This window comes from Zonotrichia leucophrys, chromosome 11 (assembly GCF_028769735.1).
Source record: "Zonotrichia leucophrys gambelii isolate GWCS_2022_RI chromosome 11, RI_Zleu_2.0, whole genome shotgun sequence".
Classification (NCBI taxonomy): Eukaryota; Metazoa; Chordata; class Aves; order Passeriformes; family Passerellidae; genus Zonotrichia; species Zonotrichia leucophrys.
In genome coordinates, this window is record NC_088181.1 from 3,941,389 (window position 1) to 3,959,529 (window position 18,141).

General features: G+C 41.6%; 1 protein-coding gene across 2 annotated transcripts in view; it reads right to left on the minus strand.

Moving 5' to 3' along the window:
- CDH13 (cadherin 13) overlaps positions 1-18,141 on the minus strand; it is a 447,425-nt gene that overhangs the window by 79,868 nt on the left and 349,416 nt on the right. For both annotated transcript variants that reach the window (XM_064722933.1, XM_064722932.1), the window contains exon 8: positions 2,645-2,785. In XM_064722933.1, coding sequence (XP_064579003.1) covers positions 2,645-2,785 — 141 coding nt within the window. The remainder of the gene's footprint in view (positions 1-2,644; positions 2,786-18,141) is intronic.

The following is an 18,141-nucleotide window of genomic DNA, read 5'->3' on the forward strand; positions in this document are numbered from 1 at the left end:
TTCTGCACCCTGAGATCAATCCACGAACCATCACAAACCCATCCGTAAGGATGGATCACGACAACACCCCAAGCCCCCAGGGTTTCATCTCTTGCTCTGCAGGCAGAGGAATTGCTGTGCTGATCCCAGCCAGGATGCTCAGCTGCTCCTGGGGGCAACTGGCACTCCTTGGATGAATTTTCCTGGCTCAGGAAGGGGATGCAGGGAGGGAAAAAGAGAGCGGGGAGAGCAGAGTCACTGGGCAAGCACTGCCTCTGCCAGGAGAGGGACTTTGCTCAACATCAGGTAGGGATAGGACAAGTGGGAATGGGCTTTAGCTGTAGAAATGTGGATTTAAATTGGGTATTTGAAGGAAATTCCTCCCTATGAGGGTGGTGAGGAACAAGTTGCTCAGAGAAGCTGTGGCTGCCCAATCCCTGGAAGTGTCCAAGGCCAGAAATAATTTAATTTATTACTATAATATATTATTTATAATTGAAAATATTATTCATTAAACTAAATAAAACAAGCTACACTTTGTAATCAAAGCTTCAGATTTACTGAGCTTTCTCCTTCAGAAGTTACCTTGAAAAATATTGTCTTTTTCTTTCAGCTCTAATTCCAATCAAGAGTATTGCAGCCTGTGGTATGCAACTGGTATTAAAATGCAATAACTAAGCACTTGCAGCAGAAAATCAAATAAAGTGGCATTAAATCAACTGATAGACACCTCCCTGCTCTTATTTTAACAGAGCATCCGCTCCTGCAGGGGCCTGGCACCGTACATGAAAGGCTGATTTTTCCTGCCTTCTTCATGGAATATGAACATCACTTAGCGAGGCAGAGGAAGATTTCTGAGGTCATTAGCATCTCTAAATAGTGAAAGGTTCAAACCCACAGCAAACCATTAAAAAGGAAGAGAAGTGTCACTATGGAAAAGAGAAAAATACAAGAAAAATATCTAAGAGCAGATTTTTCAAAGAAAACAAGATAATGCTGTCTCTTCACACCTATTTAATTTCAATGCTAAAACCCACAAACTTTCCAGGCTATAAAGTAACTTTTACTGTCACTGACAGAACAGAATTTATAAGCATTTCTGAATTTCCACATAAACTGAGACTCGCAATACATTTGTGGCTAAGCAGGCACATGAATTTTCGTGTCCAAATTACCAAATTATGTCAAACAGGACTATAATTATAGAAAGACTTCTTCAAAAGAATTCAATCTAGAAATATTTCTTCCAGAGAAGAATTCTCCAACTTTGGAAACTCAAGCAGGTAGGAATCTGACTGACATGACTTGCTATCAATATTGATTGATCCAATAAATTCTTATTTCTAAAAGCATCGAGCTGTCCTTGTACATTGTTATTTTCCAGAAGGTTAAAAAAAATACAGCATTTCAAAGATATTTTAAGTATTGGTTGTCAGGAAATGGCTTTCAGAGCATTAAAAGCCTGATCTAAAAGGTAATTCTAAAGGAATTAATAGTTTGATCATTGTCACTTAATTGTCACCCATGAACTTAAAGGGTTTGGATCAGTCTGTCCACGATAATTTTCAGGTGACTGAAACACTGCTGCCAAAGCATTTTACTGATGTAGTTATAGATATTCCCTTGCCACAATTGTCTTTCTTCTTTTTTCTTTTTTTTTAAAAAACCTTCTCTGTTGTGTTGGAATTATTTCATTTACTTTGCATTTATAAAAGAAATAATTCTTCAAGTCAAATAACAGCAATATAATAGAATCAATTATATATCCATATAATCAATATAATCCATTGGCAAATCACTAATATTAGGCCAGGAAACAAATTTTTAAAAGGTAAAAAATATACTTCAGGTTAAATAAAAAAACTCTACAGCAACAGGCTTTCCTTTCCTACTCCACAATTATCTTAAAATCAGAGTTACTTCTCATATTTTGGGAATTTCTCCTTAAAAGTTTGCAGAGCCCCAGGAAACTTTAACAGCAAAATCCAACCTGGCTGTAATTAGGTAAAAATTTTAAAACTATCTAATTCTCTCTAGATACCAAAAACTAAATCAGACTTACAGTGAATGTAGGGGGTGGAAGAGATCAGTGTGAGCAGGGCTGGAACTCTGCTGGATTCAGGCAGGGCATTCCCTCCCCTTGGTTTTGGGGTTTATCTGAACTTCCAGCTGAATTCAATTTACAGGGAAAAACCACCTTTCCTTACAAATTTCACCTGTAGGCTGAATTGGGAGCTTTTAGGACTGGAGCTTTAATTCCAGACCCCCAAATTCTGTCTGGCTCACAGGGGAAGTGCTGCAGACAGGAAGAAAATGTTGTTTTCACCCACGGTCCTGACCATCCAAAGCCTTAAGCTAGTTTTGCTATTTCCCCCCACAGGAGCAAAAGGAGAAAGCTACCACCAGAAAATTGATTTTACAGGTTTGCACCCTTCTAGCCAATCTCTAAATTACATCATTTTTTTAACCTTATGGTTGCACTGTGGTTTGGTGCTGGTTCATTAACGTGAAAAAAAGAAAAGAGCAGCTCCAGGAAAGTCTGCCAGACCGAGCTAAAAAAACATTCTGTACCGTCTTCTTTCCTCAAAGAACATCTTTATATTTAGAAATGAGCTGATTAGGATTGCTTGCACGGTTTTGGAGAGAACAGATGGGCAGCTCTTACCTCCTTCTTGGTGAATTCTGGTGCGTGGTCATTCTTGTCGTCAATGAGAATGGTGGCAGTGGCTGTGCCTGTCAGTCCCACGTCCATCCCACCCATGTCCTTGGCTTCTATCACCAGCTCATACTTTGGGCTTTCCATAGTCTGAAAAAAAAAACAATAAAAGGTTAAGGAAAAAAAAAAAAACCACGGAGATAACATACTATTTTTAATTAATATTAAAATAATAAATTTTAAAAACCCCAAAACTTTATTTAGCCTAATAAAACATAGCAGAGAAACAGGTCTGTTATCAGAGTTTTACTGAAACACAAGCACAGCTTTCTATGAGATCAGCTGCTGCCCTGGAAACCTCATTTGCAATCCAGAATGAAGGTGAATATTGGTAAACAGTACATAATTTATCCTGTTATTTAGGAAGATTAGGAAAGAGGTAAGAAATTAAAATATACTTGCTCTTTAAGAGTAAGCTCTGCCTTCAGTGCACCAATATTTAGCAGCTTGCTTCATCAGTGTTATGATGGGTACATAATTAAATACTAATGTCACAATCTACATATAAATTCACTTTATTAAATCCCATTCATTCTGGGTATTAGCATTTAGACTGGTAATCTAAGTTTGCTCCACTGCAAGAAACAAAAAAACAGTTTCCAAAACAGGCAGAGATTCCAGTTATTGCCCAAAGCCAATGTGCAGGGCGATATTAATGATTTATATTGTTGATAGCTGATTGCCGTATCTTGGGTTCTTCTTTGGCTGCCCACCTCTGCAGGCCCACAGCAAAATCCAACTTAATTTCCTCTGATAAAACACTGCCTTAATCCGGGAAAAAACCCCATTTGTGGTCAGTTCTGGAATGGGAATGTGGCAACCTTTGGAATTCCTATCTCTCCCATCAGGAATGAAACCTGGAGCAGGGCTCAGCAAGGGCTCTGTCAAAGACGATGTTCTGATGTTCTCAGCATCAGATCCTGCTCCCCTGGCACTCCTAGGGAATTATGACATGGATCTCAGTGGGATTTCAATAAAATGAGAATTCTGGGCCTGCCTCAGGTGGAAGCACCTGCCCAAAGGCCATGTGAGCACAGAGGCCACAGATGGGCAGGGGCTGCAGCCACACAGTGAGAACCTCACATTGCCCAGGAATGTTTATCCAAACCCTTCTGGACAATAAACCTGCATCCCATCAGGAAAACTGCAACAAAGCTGCTGCTTTTGGAGCCTCTTGGAACTGTGCCTGCAAGAGCTCAGGGTTCCCAGCTTTGACACCCCTCATCCATGTCCTTTATCCAGCATTTTTCCAGAGAATTATCAGGAATTGGACATAGCCCAGCAAAGCAACCTCAGCCCCTTGCGTTGGGTCACCCAGGCTCCTCTGCATCCAAGGGATTTGGAGATTTTTCCCAAACTGTGAATTTTGCACTTCTTGGAACTGTGCCTGCAAGAGCCCAGGGTTCCCACCTTTGACACCCCTCATCCATGTCCTTTATCCAAGACTTTTCCAGAGAATTGGACACAGCCCAGTGAAGCAACCTCAGCCAAATCCCTCTGCATCCAAGGGGTTTGGAGTTTTTTCCCAAACTGTGAATTTTGCACTTCTTGGAACTGTGTCTTCAAGAGCCCAGGGTTCCCAGCCTTGACATCCCTCATTCATGTCCTTTATCCAGCATTTTTCCAGAGAATTATCAGGAATTGGACATCATAGCCCAGCAAAGCAACCTCAGCCCCTTGCGTTGGGTCACCCAGGCTCCTCTGCATCCAAGGGGTTTGGAGTTTTTTCCCAAACTGTGAATTTTGCACTTCTTGGAACTGTGTCTGCAAGAGCCCAGGGTTCCCAGCCTTGACATCCCTCACCCATGTCCTTCATCCAGCATTTTTCCAGGGAATTTTTGCTGGGACACAGCCCAGCAAAGCAACCTCAGCCCCTTGGGTCACCCAGGCTCCTCTGCATCCAAGGGATTTGGAAGCTTTGCCCAAACTGTGGATTTTGCATTTTATGTTTTCCTGGGCACATCCCACCATCTCTTTTTTTTGGAGCACCTTTTGGATCTCCTTTTGGAGAAGGAGATCCCAGCTCCTCAGCAGGTAAATTTTGAAACATTTTTGGGCCAACAGAGAAGCAACCACCTCTGTTGCTCATCAGATCAGCTATTATGAAACAATAAATTTTTCATGTTAAATCAACAAGTCAAGCCAGAAGAGAAATTTTGTCCTAAAAACATATGGACTGCTAGGAAATCAGATGCCACTGCCACACAGGGGATCCAAAGAAATGTATTTCCTGTAGTCTCACAACATTATTCCATGAAATTCATCTCATAAGGTGGCAAAGCAAGACCAGGAGTTTGATTTATAACATCATAAAAACAAATGCAAAGAAGTATTACTGACATGTCTGCAACACAAACTCACGCCATGGAGGGGAACTAAATTTATAGTTTTCATATATTTGTTTCCTAAAGTGCATTAAAACCTGAATGAGACTTCTCTCCCCTCTCCTGGCTGTGACTTTTTCATTATTTTGATTAGAAAGTCGTTATTATTGTATGGAAAACTTGCAAAGCCCATTTATCACTTCATGTTTATAAGCCTCTTTGCTCAGAAAGCCCATTTTTACTCACAAATTGGCCTTTTTTCCATTGAAAATCATCCCATTTTCTATTGAAAACAAGCCCATTTGTGCTAGAAATTGCATCTACTGCAGCAGGAAACGTCTGTGACAGGAGTCCAATGTTTAAGCTCACGCAAAATGTGAGAAACATTGAATTTTGAGTAGTATTTCATGTAATTATGAATACTTCACACTTCCCGGCTATGCAGCACTTCCTCCAACTCGTTCTGACACCAAATATTTGCCTTGTTAGGGGAAGCAGCTGCTAACAGATGCAAACCCTGAGCAGAGCTCGTTCCCATCACAGGCTCTCTTTGCACTCTCTTGTAAAGACCTCACAGATTTCTCCTGCCCCCAGCCCAGCAGAGCCAGGCAGCAGCAGGGATTGTGTTCACAGGGGTTCGAGGATGAGGGAAGAGATGAGGATCTGACTCCGTGTTCCAGAAGGCTGATTTATTATTTTATGATATATATTATATTAAAACTATGCTAAAAGAATAGAAGAAAGGATTTCATCAGAAGGCTAGCTAAGAATAGAAAAAGAAAGAATGATAACAAAGGCTTGTGGCTCTGACAGAGAGTCCGAGCCAGATGGGCTGTGATTGGCCATTAATTAGAAACAACCACATGAGACCAATCACAGATGCACCTGTTGCATTCCACAGCAACAGATAATCAATGTTTACATTTTGTTCCTGAGGCTTCTCAGTTTCTTTTTTCCTAAAAAAAGGATTTTTCATAAAAGATGTCTGAGACAGGGGAGAACATCCTTCTTTCCCCATCTCCATCCCTGCCCTGCTGCAGGGATGCATCACCCAAAATTTGATTATTTTGGGACCCCACAGAAACTCAGACGTGTCCCACAAAGTCACTGCCTGTCACTAAACCTAATCCTGCTCCTAAGTGACCTAAACACAGCCTTCCAAAGGAATGCAATCAGTGGACAGTGAGATGTCAGGAACAGAAATAAGCCCCACTCCCAAGTGGATCCTCAAAGGAGAATGGATTATTGCAATAAATGAACATCAAGTCGCTGCTGGTGTGGTTTGTTATTTATCAGCTGTGACTCTGTGGAGTGTGGCACTGTTGAGAGCGTTTGTACAATGACAGCAGCAGAACCATTCCTTTGCCCGTGAATTCTCCCTGCAGTCATTTCACACCAGCAGCAGGGACAGTCCAAGCCTTGGTCTGGGCTGTGGGGCATCCAAATTCTGCTGGAATTGCAGCACCACCAATGCAGCAGGACTCAAAATGCAAGGTGGGAACCAGTGGAAGCGCTTGGGTGGTTACAGGGAAGGTTTGGGGCCCTTGAGGCTGTGAGTCCCTGCAGCAGCACCCAGCAGCAGGAAGCCCCAAGCCAATATTGCTCCAGTGCCCCATGCAAGACACCCTTGGATTGCATATTTTGGTATTTTGGGCAGGGCACACTCAGTGCCCAGCACCAAGCCTTCCTTTAGTGCTTCAGTCCTCATCAAAAAAAAAAAAAAAATAGAGAGAATAGAAATCCCCAAATTCCCAGAAAGTTGCTGAAATCAAAACAAATTCTGTTTGTGAAGCAATCAACACACAGAACATTCAAAATGCTTACAAGTGTTTTAAGGATCCTTTCAATACTAATTATCAGAAGAGAGTTTTCTGACTATTCCATGGATATTTGTATTTCTGTAATGATGCAACAGTGCCTCGACTCTTCTATTTATAATTCTGTTTATAAACTATGTATTCATGCATAATTCTGTATCAGGAGTGTGCTGCAATATCATATTTGGTACTAATGACTTTATAATATAATGCTAACCAGAAAGAAAAAATCTTTGGATTGAAATAATTTCAGTTGGCGCTAAATAAATGCTTGTGTTCATTTAAGATGATAATTGCATATAATACATACTGAATATGTCCTATTAAGACATAATCAATGTTCTTGTTGAGTAACAATATCAACATTGAATCTAACATTATCCCAGAGTATGCTTGTCAGGATTTTGACAAATGTAAAATTAAAAAAAAATGAAGCAAAGTGACTATTAGCAGCTCTAACAGACATAATGCTTTGATAATTATAATATCAGCATTTATTTTAAATGCCAGTTGCTGCTGCTTAAAAAGGGAGATATACACAGAGGCTTTGCATTTAGAGCTTGAATTACAGTTTGATGAATAGAAAAACCCAAACTCTTTTGTAAAATAAATCCTCTTTAGCTCACCAATTTCCAATTTTTTCATATCATAAAGGAAAGTCTCCAGTTTAATCACTGTAATAATGTACTTCTGCTATGAACAGAATCAATATCTATTTACTACCTGTGGGAGATGTGGAGTCCATGGGTGTATCTGGAAGCAAAAGGAAGACTAAATTTTCTCCTTCAGCAGTAACCATTAAAAAAGGAAAGAAGTTGCTCCAAAGTGTTGGAACCAAATTGGTTTCCTGGCCAGAGTTATTTGTTATTCATCATGATGAAATCTGTGACTATTTAATATATAGGATCAAGACTTTTATTCCTCATAACTCCCACATTTATTTTAAATTACACATAAATTTGCACTTTTAATTCTTCATAATGCTGGCCTAAGCATTGGGCTTGTGTACGTGGATGAGTTTGTTACATTTTACATGAAAATACAGGAATTTTACAGACACACTTTCAACAGCGTCTGTAAAATGATAAATTTTGACTGATGTACCAATTAGCATTTGGATACTGAATTAATATCACTTTTTAGAAGGCTGTATGCACACGCATCTTGGCTGTTATATGCATTAATATAAATATTAATATAAATATTAACACTACTTAAGGGAGTTTCCTTATATGAAAGATTATATTTATAAGAATTTCTCTGCAGGTAGAGAACACCAACCTCTAGGACAAGCTTAGGGCGAAGCTCAGGTTTAGTCTGAGATATTTCCCCTTAAATCATTATTGTTAGTTAGACTACTCCTAAAAGTAAGCCCAGGGAAGAGAGCAAATATGCAGTATTGTAAATAAAAACCTCAATTATTATAAAAGACACAACACCACTGCAGTTGGTGCCTCTACACTGGTTTTTACCAGGCAAAGACATTTCCCTTCATCACAGAGGATGCTGATCTGCAGCAGCTGCTCACTCAATGCTCATGGTTTGGGAAGAAGGTCATTTTCCATGTCAGCTGTTCTAGAAGTATAAAGTACTGTAATAATTTTTAATAGCTTCGGAGAATAAGAATCACAATGTTCCAAGGAAAATACTTGCTGTCAAATATACTGAAATCACTCTTTTCTTTTTAAAACACAAGCTATGTTTCTGCTTTCCTCTAGGACCAATGTGTGTAATTTCTCTCATTTTTTTTTTCTTTTTCAGGCAAAAATTCAGCTGTTCCTCATAATTAAACAGTGCTGCAGAAATCTTTCACTCCAGAGTGAAAGCATCAATTATTATGTAACTTCTTGAGCTGATTTTAGACCACATAATCACCCTTATTATTGCACACTCGGAGGTGCCAGGAATACAAAGGCAGCGCTCCTCACCCAAACCCTCTGTCAGCAGCAGAAGGGGCTGCAGTGAAGCTCTGCTCCCCAGGAATGGGCTTGGTTAGAGAAAAAACACAATTCCATGATGGTTTGTAAACAATTACAGACCTGCTGTGTGCAAACATTCCCTGCCTGGGTGGTGGCACTGACTGTGCCCCTCCAGGGGATGTGAGGAACACACAGAGCCAGCCTTGATGGGACAGAGCTCCTCTGGGCTCACAATTAACGGCAATTCCAGAGCTCACAATCCATGGCAATTCTAGAGTTCAGGACTCAGGACAATCCAGAGCTCAGAGTTCAGCACAATCCAGAACTCAGAATCCAAGGCAATTCCAGAGTTCAGAGTTCATGGCAATTCCAGAGCTCACCATTCATGGCAATTCCAGAACTCAGAATTCAGGACAATCCAGAGCTCAGAATTCATGGAAATTTCAGAGCCCAGACTTCATATCAGTCCCAGATGTCAGAATCCATGGTAACTCCAGAGCTCACAATTCATGACAATCCAGAGCTCACAATTTATGGAAATTCCAGAACTCAGAATTCATGTCAATTCCAGAGCTCAGAATTCATAATAACTTAAGAGCTCACCATTCAGGACAATTCCAGAACTCAGAATTCAGATCAATCCAGAGTTCAGGATTCATGACCATTCCAGAGCTCAGAATTCATGGGAATTTCAGAGCTCAGAGTTCAAGACAATGCAGAGCTCAGAACCCATGGCAGTTCCAGAGCTCATAATCTGGGACAATTCCAGAACTCAGAGTTCAGGAAAATCCAGAGCTCACAATTAATGGAAATTCCAGAGTCCAGACTTCATGTCAGTTCCAGAGCTCACAATTCAGGGTAATTCCAGAGCTCAAAGTTCATGGAAATTTCAGAGCCCAGACTTCAAATCAGTTCCAGAGCTCAGAATCCCTGAAAATTCCATAGCTCAGGATTCATGACAACCCATCTTGCTGGAGCTCCCCTGCCCTCCCTGCAGCCACAGGATTATTTTGGGAGAGAAACCATAGAAATCATGGCCCAGCTTCCCATGTGCTCCATCAGAATCCCCTTTTCACAGAGCCTGCACCCAGCAGAGCCTCCAGCCCTCCTGTCCATGCAGCACTGAATATTCTGGTGCTTTAAATGGCACCTGGCACTGCTCCCACCCCTTACAGACTCTGAACCTACCACTGGTTATACTCCAGTTTTTGGTGCTGGATAGAAAACGCTGTATATCATCCACATTAATGAACTGTACCCCAAAAATCCCCAAGGATGGACTTGGTTACATCATTTCCTTGGTGCTTGACATCTTCCAAAGCTTCATAATGAATAATGCAACAATGCTAGAAAGCAAAAATTTCCAAGGGTTTGTCCATAAAAATCAGGATATATGGTTGGAGACATTAACAAATGTAGGAGGCACCATTCTCTCTTGTCCTGATTATTACACTTCTAAAAAATATTACAGCAACTGGACAATCTGCAAAGTTCTGCCTAATTATATTTACAAAGGTAACCATTTGGACAGAGCATATGAAAAGAGCAGTGTCTCAGAATAAATAAATAAATGTTTACATCAGGACATCAGGCTGGATGAGGGAAGGTAAGAAGCAGTTCAACTTTTTCAACAGGACTTTCAATCTGGTTGTCTCCACCAGCAAAATCTCAAGTGAGCTGTCAGGAGCACTCAAGATAAGAATTCCCTTCTGTATTACAAATATTTACTTCAACAAAGCTTTTTTCCCCCCCAAATCGCTGTATTGCAAATGTTCATTTTGAAAAATCAATATATTTCCATAAAAACTGGTCTCCTGCAATACCCAATCAGCTCTATTTGCAGTGTTAATTATATATTTAATTTTAACAGTTGCAATTTGCAATTCAAATAATCCAGAGGCCAAAAGGTATTTGCTGAAAAAAATGGCCAAATAATTTTCAGCTATTAACATATTAGAGTTGAACAATCTGTTTGCAGACAATTTGTGAGGAGAAAAGAGGGCAAAGTTGTTCCAATAAATTATTAGTTGCAAATTATTGAATCATTCCTAGCCCCTGCTGTAGGTAGGAATGAGACTATTTAAGTCCAAAAACATGAAAGGAGAGACAAGTTTCTCCTACACAATAACCTCAAATGGTTTTTAGCAGGGACAGCTTTTCAAATCTCTCTGTATAAAAATCCCAGCGCCAGGAGAATTCCCTGAGTGTGTGGAGGGTGGAAAGCTCAGAGAAAATGGATCAGGACAGAGATGAGCAACCGAGTTCTGCTGCAGCTCAGAGAGAGGAGGAACCAGGAGCAGCCTCAAAAGCATCCAAGCCTGAAAAGATTCTCGGGCTGGAATAAATCAGCACAGCTCCACTGGCTTCAAATGGACTCCCCAGGTTTATTTGCACTTTTATTAAGCTTTAACTTGCCCAGTTTGTGAATGAAAAACTGGCAGGTTCCCATTCAAACAAACCAGAGCTCAGGGTGAGAGGCTGCTTCCAAAACATCACAGCACCAAAGCCATGAGAACAACAGGTCCCCTGGAAAAAAGTCCCCAAATTCCCAAAAACAGGAGGATGAAGGTAATTCTTCCTGCCTTGTTGCAGGTATAATCACATAAAAACTAGGGAAATCTGTATTTTAAATTTTCCTAATAAGGAGCTGCTGTTCCTACTCCCATATCTTTGCCTGACAGTGCCTTAATTTCAAAATTATGATAATTTGGAGGGAGGGGGTTTGCATTTTCCATTTCAGGGGAGGTTCCTGCCTTCCTTAGCACACACCTGGCTGTCCAGACCAAAACACACTCACACCACCAGGATGAACCACCTGAAAGGACCTTTTGCAGAGGTCTCCCAAGGAGGTTCTCCATCCTCAACCCCAACCAGCACCTCTCCATCCACCACAGCTCAGCATCATCCCTGGAGGATGTGGACAAGGCTGTTTCTTTGCCAAAATAATCCTGGGACAGGATCTTTGCCCAGCAGCTGAAGATAAAAGTTTTCCACAAGTTTCAATTTATAATCATCTAACCCAGTATTTTCTGCCTAGGCAATAAAAGATAATAAGTTTTGTGATACCTGCCTAATGCCAAATTTTTAGATGATGTGTTATCAAATGAATCAAAATGCAGCTTACTGGGTTAACATCAGAAATCACATTCTCTCACATATTAGGCCCACTTAGATTATATTTCCCTCCCTAAACATTCCAATTCCCCCCACAGAAAGCAACGTGATAAAGGTCAGGATGGAAATTGTGATTCTGCTGTGTAATCTGCTTTGCAAATTTGTATCAGTGGTCAAAATGCCCAGAAAACTCAATTACTGACTTGTTACACAACCACACATCAGCAGACAGAGGTTATTTCTAAAATTAGTACCCAAATGCAAAAAACATGGTCTGTGATTCCAGATGTACAGCCTTTGCTTGATGTTTATATTGTTAAATATTAATGGAAGCACTGTCTATTATTTCAGGCAAATTATCAGGGACATAATAGTTTAGTTAAATAGGTGCATTGTCAGCTGGAGCTGGAGGGGAAAAAAAGCCTCTGTGTCTGTTTGAATACCACATTTCAGTGTGGTGTTCTAATCAAAATAGTCATCAGATGTTACTTTTAATCACTATTATCATTTTTCCTTGAACTTTCATTTTTTATGCAAATCTTGTTTTAGAGCTTAGTGTTCTATTGCCAGCAATAATTCCAGGTAGCTTTTGAAAGAGAGGACCCTGCTGAGAGTGTAATGAATCAGTAAATGATACCAGCTTTGCTCGTGGACAAAAACAATTCTGGTGGCTGCATTTACACTCTCATTGGGTTGTACCTGCAGAATATAAATTGGCCTAATTCTAAATCATCCAAGGGAAAATGATGCAAAATGGATTTCAATTACACTATTTCTGTTTTACCAAAAAGCTTATCACACTATGGGGTGAAAAATCAACCCCTCCATAGGATTTGTGTTCTGATGAAAGACATAACAATGGAATTTTACATTTAAAATTTCTCCAGTCAATTTCATTCTTTTCTTTCTTACTCCTACGTATCTTATCACTTCCTTTCGTGATAAAAAATTAAATGCCTTTTTTGCAAGTCTTGCATTTTCTGCTTCAGTTAAAAAGTTCTCTTTTGCTAGACTTTTACAACCCTATTTTTATTTTCTAAGGGCATCTGCCAACCAAACATCTCCCCACCATCACCCTTAAGTCAGGCTTTGTCTTCCTGCAACCAAACCAACATTTGTAGGTTATTCTCCCTTTCAGACTGAGCCTGTCACTGCCTCATGCAGATTTTGCACTGCAGTACAGCTGCTTTTGCGAAACAATAATTTACATGACAGAAAATATGGGACAGGTTGCTCAAATAAGATGAAATAATGCTGCAGCATAAACTCTGCTTCCCTGCTGCGCTCATGCTACTCAATGTCAGAAATTTCTGGAGGCCTGGTGCTCTATAAAGTAGTTTTACATACAACTTTCCTTTAGGAAAACTCCCAAGGCACGCTGGAAAGAAAAACAAATTCTTGGTAACATGCAGAATTAAGGAAGAAATAAGAGTTAATGACTGAGAGAAATCTACTGGTTTTTTATTAGAGGAGGACAAACTGCAATTAAGTGAGAAACATGAGGCAGGAATGCAGGAGGTGGGGTACAGGAGGATGTGGGGGTGAGCAGGGGTCAGGGAACTACAATGGACAGAGCTCAGAGTTGTGCAAACTCCAAAATTTCCAGGCAGTTCTTGCAGAGTAAAAGCAGCAAAGCCAACAAAGGGGAGAACGGTATGGGAGGCACTGGAAGCAGGAGGAGAAGGCAGGAAAGAATACCTGAGCCCTTTGAAGGACTGGGCAGAGACATCCCAACGTTATTGAAAGAGCTTTTCAAAGGCAGGAAAGCTGGGCTGTGGATCTGAGCAGCACTTCCATGCCCAGCCCAGCCCTGTGCTCAGGGCAGCTCTCAGATCCTCAGCCCCGTCGTGTTCCCCTTGCTCTGAGGGGATGTAACTCTGAAGGTGAAGGGTTTGGATTTTGCTGCCTGTCCAGGTTGTGGAATGTTGTTAAACTGCTCAGTTTGGGTGTCTCAGCTCTGCCAAACCCACGTCCAGCTGCTCTGGAGAGAGAGCTGGGCAGTCACAGAATGACCAGTATTACAGTGACCTTAGACGGTCACTGTGGTGAGAGAAGGACGAGAATCTTGTTCCTTGATCAGAAGGCTGGATTTATTGATATAAGATATATAATACATTATAACTATACTAAAAAGAAAAAGAAGAGAGGTTGCAGAGAGCAGCTATGCCAAGAATAGAATAGAAAGAATGAATCACAAAGTTCTGTGTCCAGGGAATCTGTCCCTGAGCTGCTCCTGTGATTGGCCTTTAATGGTACACAAGGAAGATGAGCCAATCACAGGGGCACCTGCTACATTTCACAGCAGCTGATAACAATTGTTTACATTCTTCTTCTGGGGCTCTGCTTCCCAGAAGATGGACAAATGTGAAAGAAAGGATTTCTGTGAAAAAATGTCTGCGACAGACCAGACCTTCAAGGTCATCGACAACCCCTCAACTCAACCCTGGCACCCAGTGCCACATCCAGGCTTTGTTAAACACACTCAGGGATGGGGACTCCACCACCTCCCTGGGCAGCCATTCCAGAACTTTATCAACCTTGGCATGAAAGACTTTCTCCTAATATCCAGCCTGTATTTCCCCTGGTGCAGCCTGAGGCTGTGTGCTCTGGCTGTGTCAGTGCTGCTGCAGACAGAGCCCAGCCCCAGCTGAGCACAGGCACCTTTCAGGAGCTGTGAGAGTGATGGGGGCAGCCCTGAGTCTCCTTTTCTCCAGGCTGAGCACCCCCAGCTCCCTCAGGGGCTCCTCACAGGGTTTGTGTTTCCAGCCCCTCTGGATGTGCTCAGTGTCCCAGGGTCCTTCCCAAGCTGATGGCCCAGAGCTGGGCACAGCACTCCAGGTGTGACCCCAGCAGTGCCCAGAGCAGGGACAGAGTGAGCTCCCTGCTCCTGCTGGCCACACCATTCCTGACCCAGGCCAGGGGCCTTTGGCCTTCCTGGCCACCAGGGCACTCTGCTGGCTCCTGTCCAGCCTGCTGTCCATCAGCACCCCCAGGTCCCTTTGTGCCTGGGCACTGCCCAGCCACCGTCCCCAGCCTGCAGGGGGTGTTGTGGCCAAAATGCAGGACTCAGAACTTGGACTTATTAAACTTCATCTTGTTAGACTCTGCCCATCTAACTCTGAGAGCCTGGAGGTATCCACACACCCCAGAATTCCCAGTGTGGCTCACACAGAGCTGCAGCACAGATAATTCTCCCACCCAGAATGGTTTGGTGAACCAGCTTGGCCACAAGCAGGGCAAGAGCTCTGAAACCATGAAAGAACCTGGGTGAAAATCCAGCCCCTCTCAGACACACACATAAACAAATGGGATTTTGTATTGCTGACAGCTCCTAAAGATCTGCAATTAAAGCAAATAAATGACTGAGGCACCTTTTCAATTCTTTGCAGGTTGGCATTTCCTGTCTGGAGTGTGCACTGTGCAAAATTTGTGTTTCAGGGCACCCTCCAACACCCGTTGGTCCAAAAGGACATTTGGTGCTGACCTCAAGCAGCTCAAGATCTAATTCCTGACATTTCAGCAGGCCACAGAGAGTGTGACATCCTGCAATGCCCTGCAACCTTTACTGAGCCCAGAAAACTTTTATTAACATAATTAATTTATATGCACAAATCTCTTGCTGAAACCAGCACTGAGCTGCAGGATCAGGTTCATGTGCTGGAACTGCTCCAAAACATTTCTGTAAAATGGGAATCAGAGCAGGCCCAGCCACCACAGATCTAATGGGATTTAAATATAATTAATATTGAATACTAAAAATTATGGTGTGTAATCATAATGACAATTCAAGCTTAACAAGTGCAGCACAGTAATGAATGAATTAAAAGCAATACACTTTCTCACTCTCAACAGAAGTGTTTGAAACTATGTTTTAATACAAATCCACTGTTTGAACTGAGATTAACAAATATTAGTCCCATTATAAATTTTAATATTATTTGCATAAACTTTATTGAGACTGAAAGAAAAGGAAGAAAGAAATTTCAATTTCACAAGAGAACTAGAAAATTGAATTTTCTTAAAAGCCTATCCTAAAAGTCACTTTAAGTTAAACAGATTTCCAGAGGCAGGAAATGCTGAGTTAACACTGCAACAAATTGGAAGGGAAGCTACAAGTGAAGCAATTAGCTTAATAAATAAATGGAGAAGATGCTTCTAAAATTACTGCCTTTGTCAAATGTTCAGCATCTTAAGCCTGGTAAGATGCTGTTTATCAAAGCAGGAATGCAATTGCTGGTGAAAATGTGAAATAAAATTGATATTATTAGCTAGACAATGTTTTAGAGCAGGAATGTGGTACACAACTGAAAGTAAAGCAGAATAAAAAGAAATCAGCCCAAGGTTTCTTCTCTGGGATTCAAAGGCTGGCCACAGATAATCAAGGAGGAATTCAGTTATCTTCCAGTGCTCTCCTTCTCCCCAAGCTTTGCCTTCTCCTTATCTACCCTTGCTTCAAAAACATTATTTGCCTGAAAATGTGTGTTTTTTCTTGTGAAGGAGGACCTACAAGAGAATGTCAAAATCTGATGAGTTTGGACTTCATTGGTTTCCCTGGACCTGAGGTTTGACTTGGTTCTAGGCCAGGGTAGATCCATTGTAAAATGGATTTACAATATCCATGGGATTTATCAGACACTTTTTCTTTTCCCCCAGGTGATTCCAATTCCAGGTGGTGAAGAACAGCATCAAACAGCTCCCATTTGAGAGGTCATTCACATCATTCATCATCTTAAATATTCCACTGAACCCTCCCTGCACAGAGATAACCAACACCTCCTTATTTGGGCCATCATGGAAATTTTCCTTTACAACACACTTAGGAGAGAAGCACTTTAAAGGAAAATGTCACAGCACCAGGAAAGGAAAATATGCAGCTTTTAAAGTGCCTCCAAGCAGTGGCAAATTACAAAGCATTTTTTGATGATTCCTGGCAGATTGAAGGATTATGTTGAATTTAATCAATATTTTTGAGACATGGTTCCACAGAAGCCAAGCCTTTTAACTAGAATTTTACACAACTGAGACATTCCTCCATCAATATTGAGATCAGACAATTGATCCCTCTGTTGGACGGAACATAACATCTCCAAAAGCAGCCCTACATTAAAAAAGCATCACATCCTGCCCTTAAAGTTTATTTACAGATGATCTGTTTACCAAAGGTCAACATACTTATTCCTGACAGCATCAGAATCTTTCCCTGCAGGGACCAAGGGAAATATTACGGGATCTTTGACTGGCATGGAACTGCTGGAATGTTCTCCAGCAATCCCAAAACCAACTGACAGCACCAGATCCTCTCCCTGCAGGGACCAAGGGATATATTATGGGATCTTTGACTGGCATGGAATGTTTTCCAGCAGTCCCAAAACCAACTGGCTGATAATGAAGGCATCTCAATAGAATTCTGTGCTCATAAGGATCTGTTGGGATGTGCAGTGGGCACTGGGCCAGGAGGGAAGGATAAACCCATCAGGTGCCCACTCTGTGTGTGCTGTTGGTACCCAGGGACTTGGGAATTCACAATCTGCCCTTCCAGTCACTCCTTTCCCCACACAGACAAGCAGAAGGAAATTCAATTTGGTTATAGAACCAGATCTCTTGGTTACAGGTGGAAAAGGGAGAAAGGGCACCCAGAAATTCACACTTACAGAGAAGGGTACTGAACAACTGCCATGGCAGCATTCATGTCAATGAGTATGTTCAGGAAATAACAGTTTTGGTTAATTAACTTTAAAGAAAACAAAACATTGATCCTCACAAGAGTCTTTTTTAGCAGGACCTCTTCCCCCAGCCTTGAACAGTGAGGATGCAGCTATCAAGGGACACACCATTTAAACTGACAGTGTCACTCTTGCTGTGCCAGCCATCAGTTTACTGTGCAGCAGGACACCCAGAAGTAATGAAATGTGTCCTCACATGCAGATCCTGATGCCTTCCACAAACACCATTAGCTGGATGCAGCAACCCCCCAGGGGCAGGTTAATTGAGGCAGTGATAAATGGCATGGCTGGGGGTCCTGCTGAAAATCACTTCATCTACACATTGAGAGTGCTCCTGTTCTGATCTGGAGCTCTGAGCACTTCCTCCCGTTTAGTTATGAATGAAAAGATCAAGATTTCCATCCTGGTTTTATTTTATTTCCTTTGTTTACAACAACCTGCACAACTCCCTTGATGGCTGATGATGTGTCTGTCCCCCGTGTCCCTCTCCGAGTCCCCACTTTGCCAGGCTGGCTCCAAATCTGGTTTTTGTGTCCCCTACAAACCCAA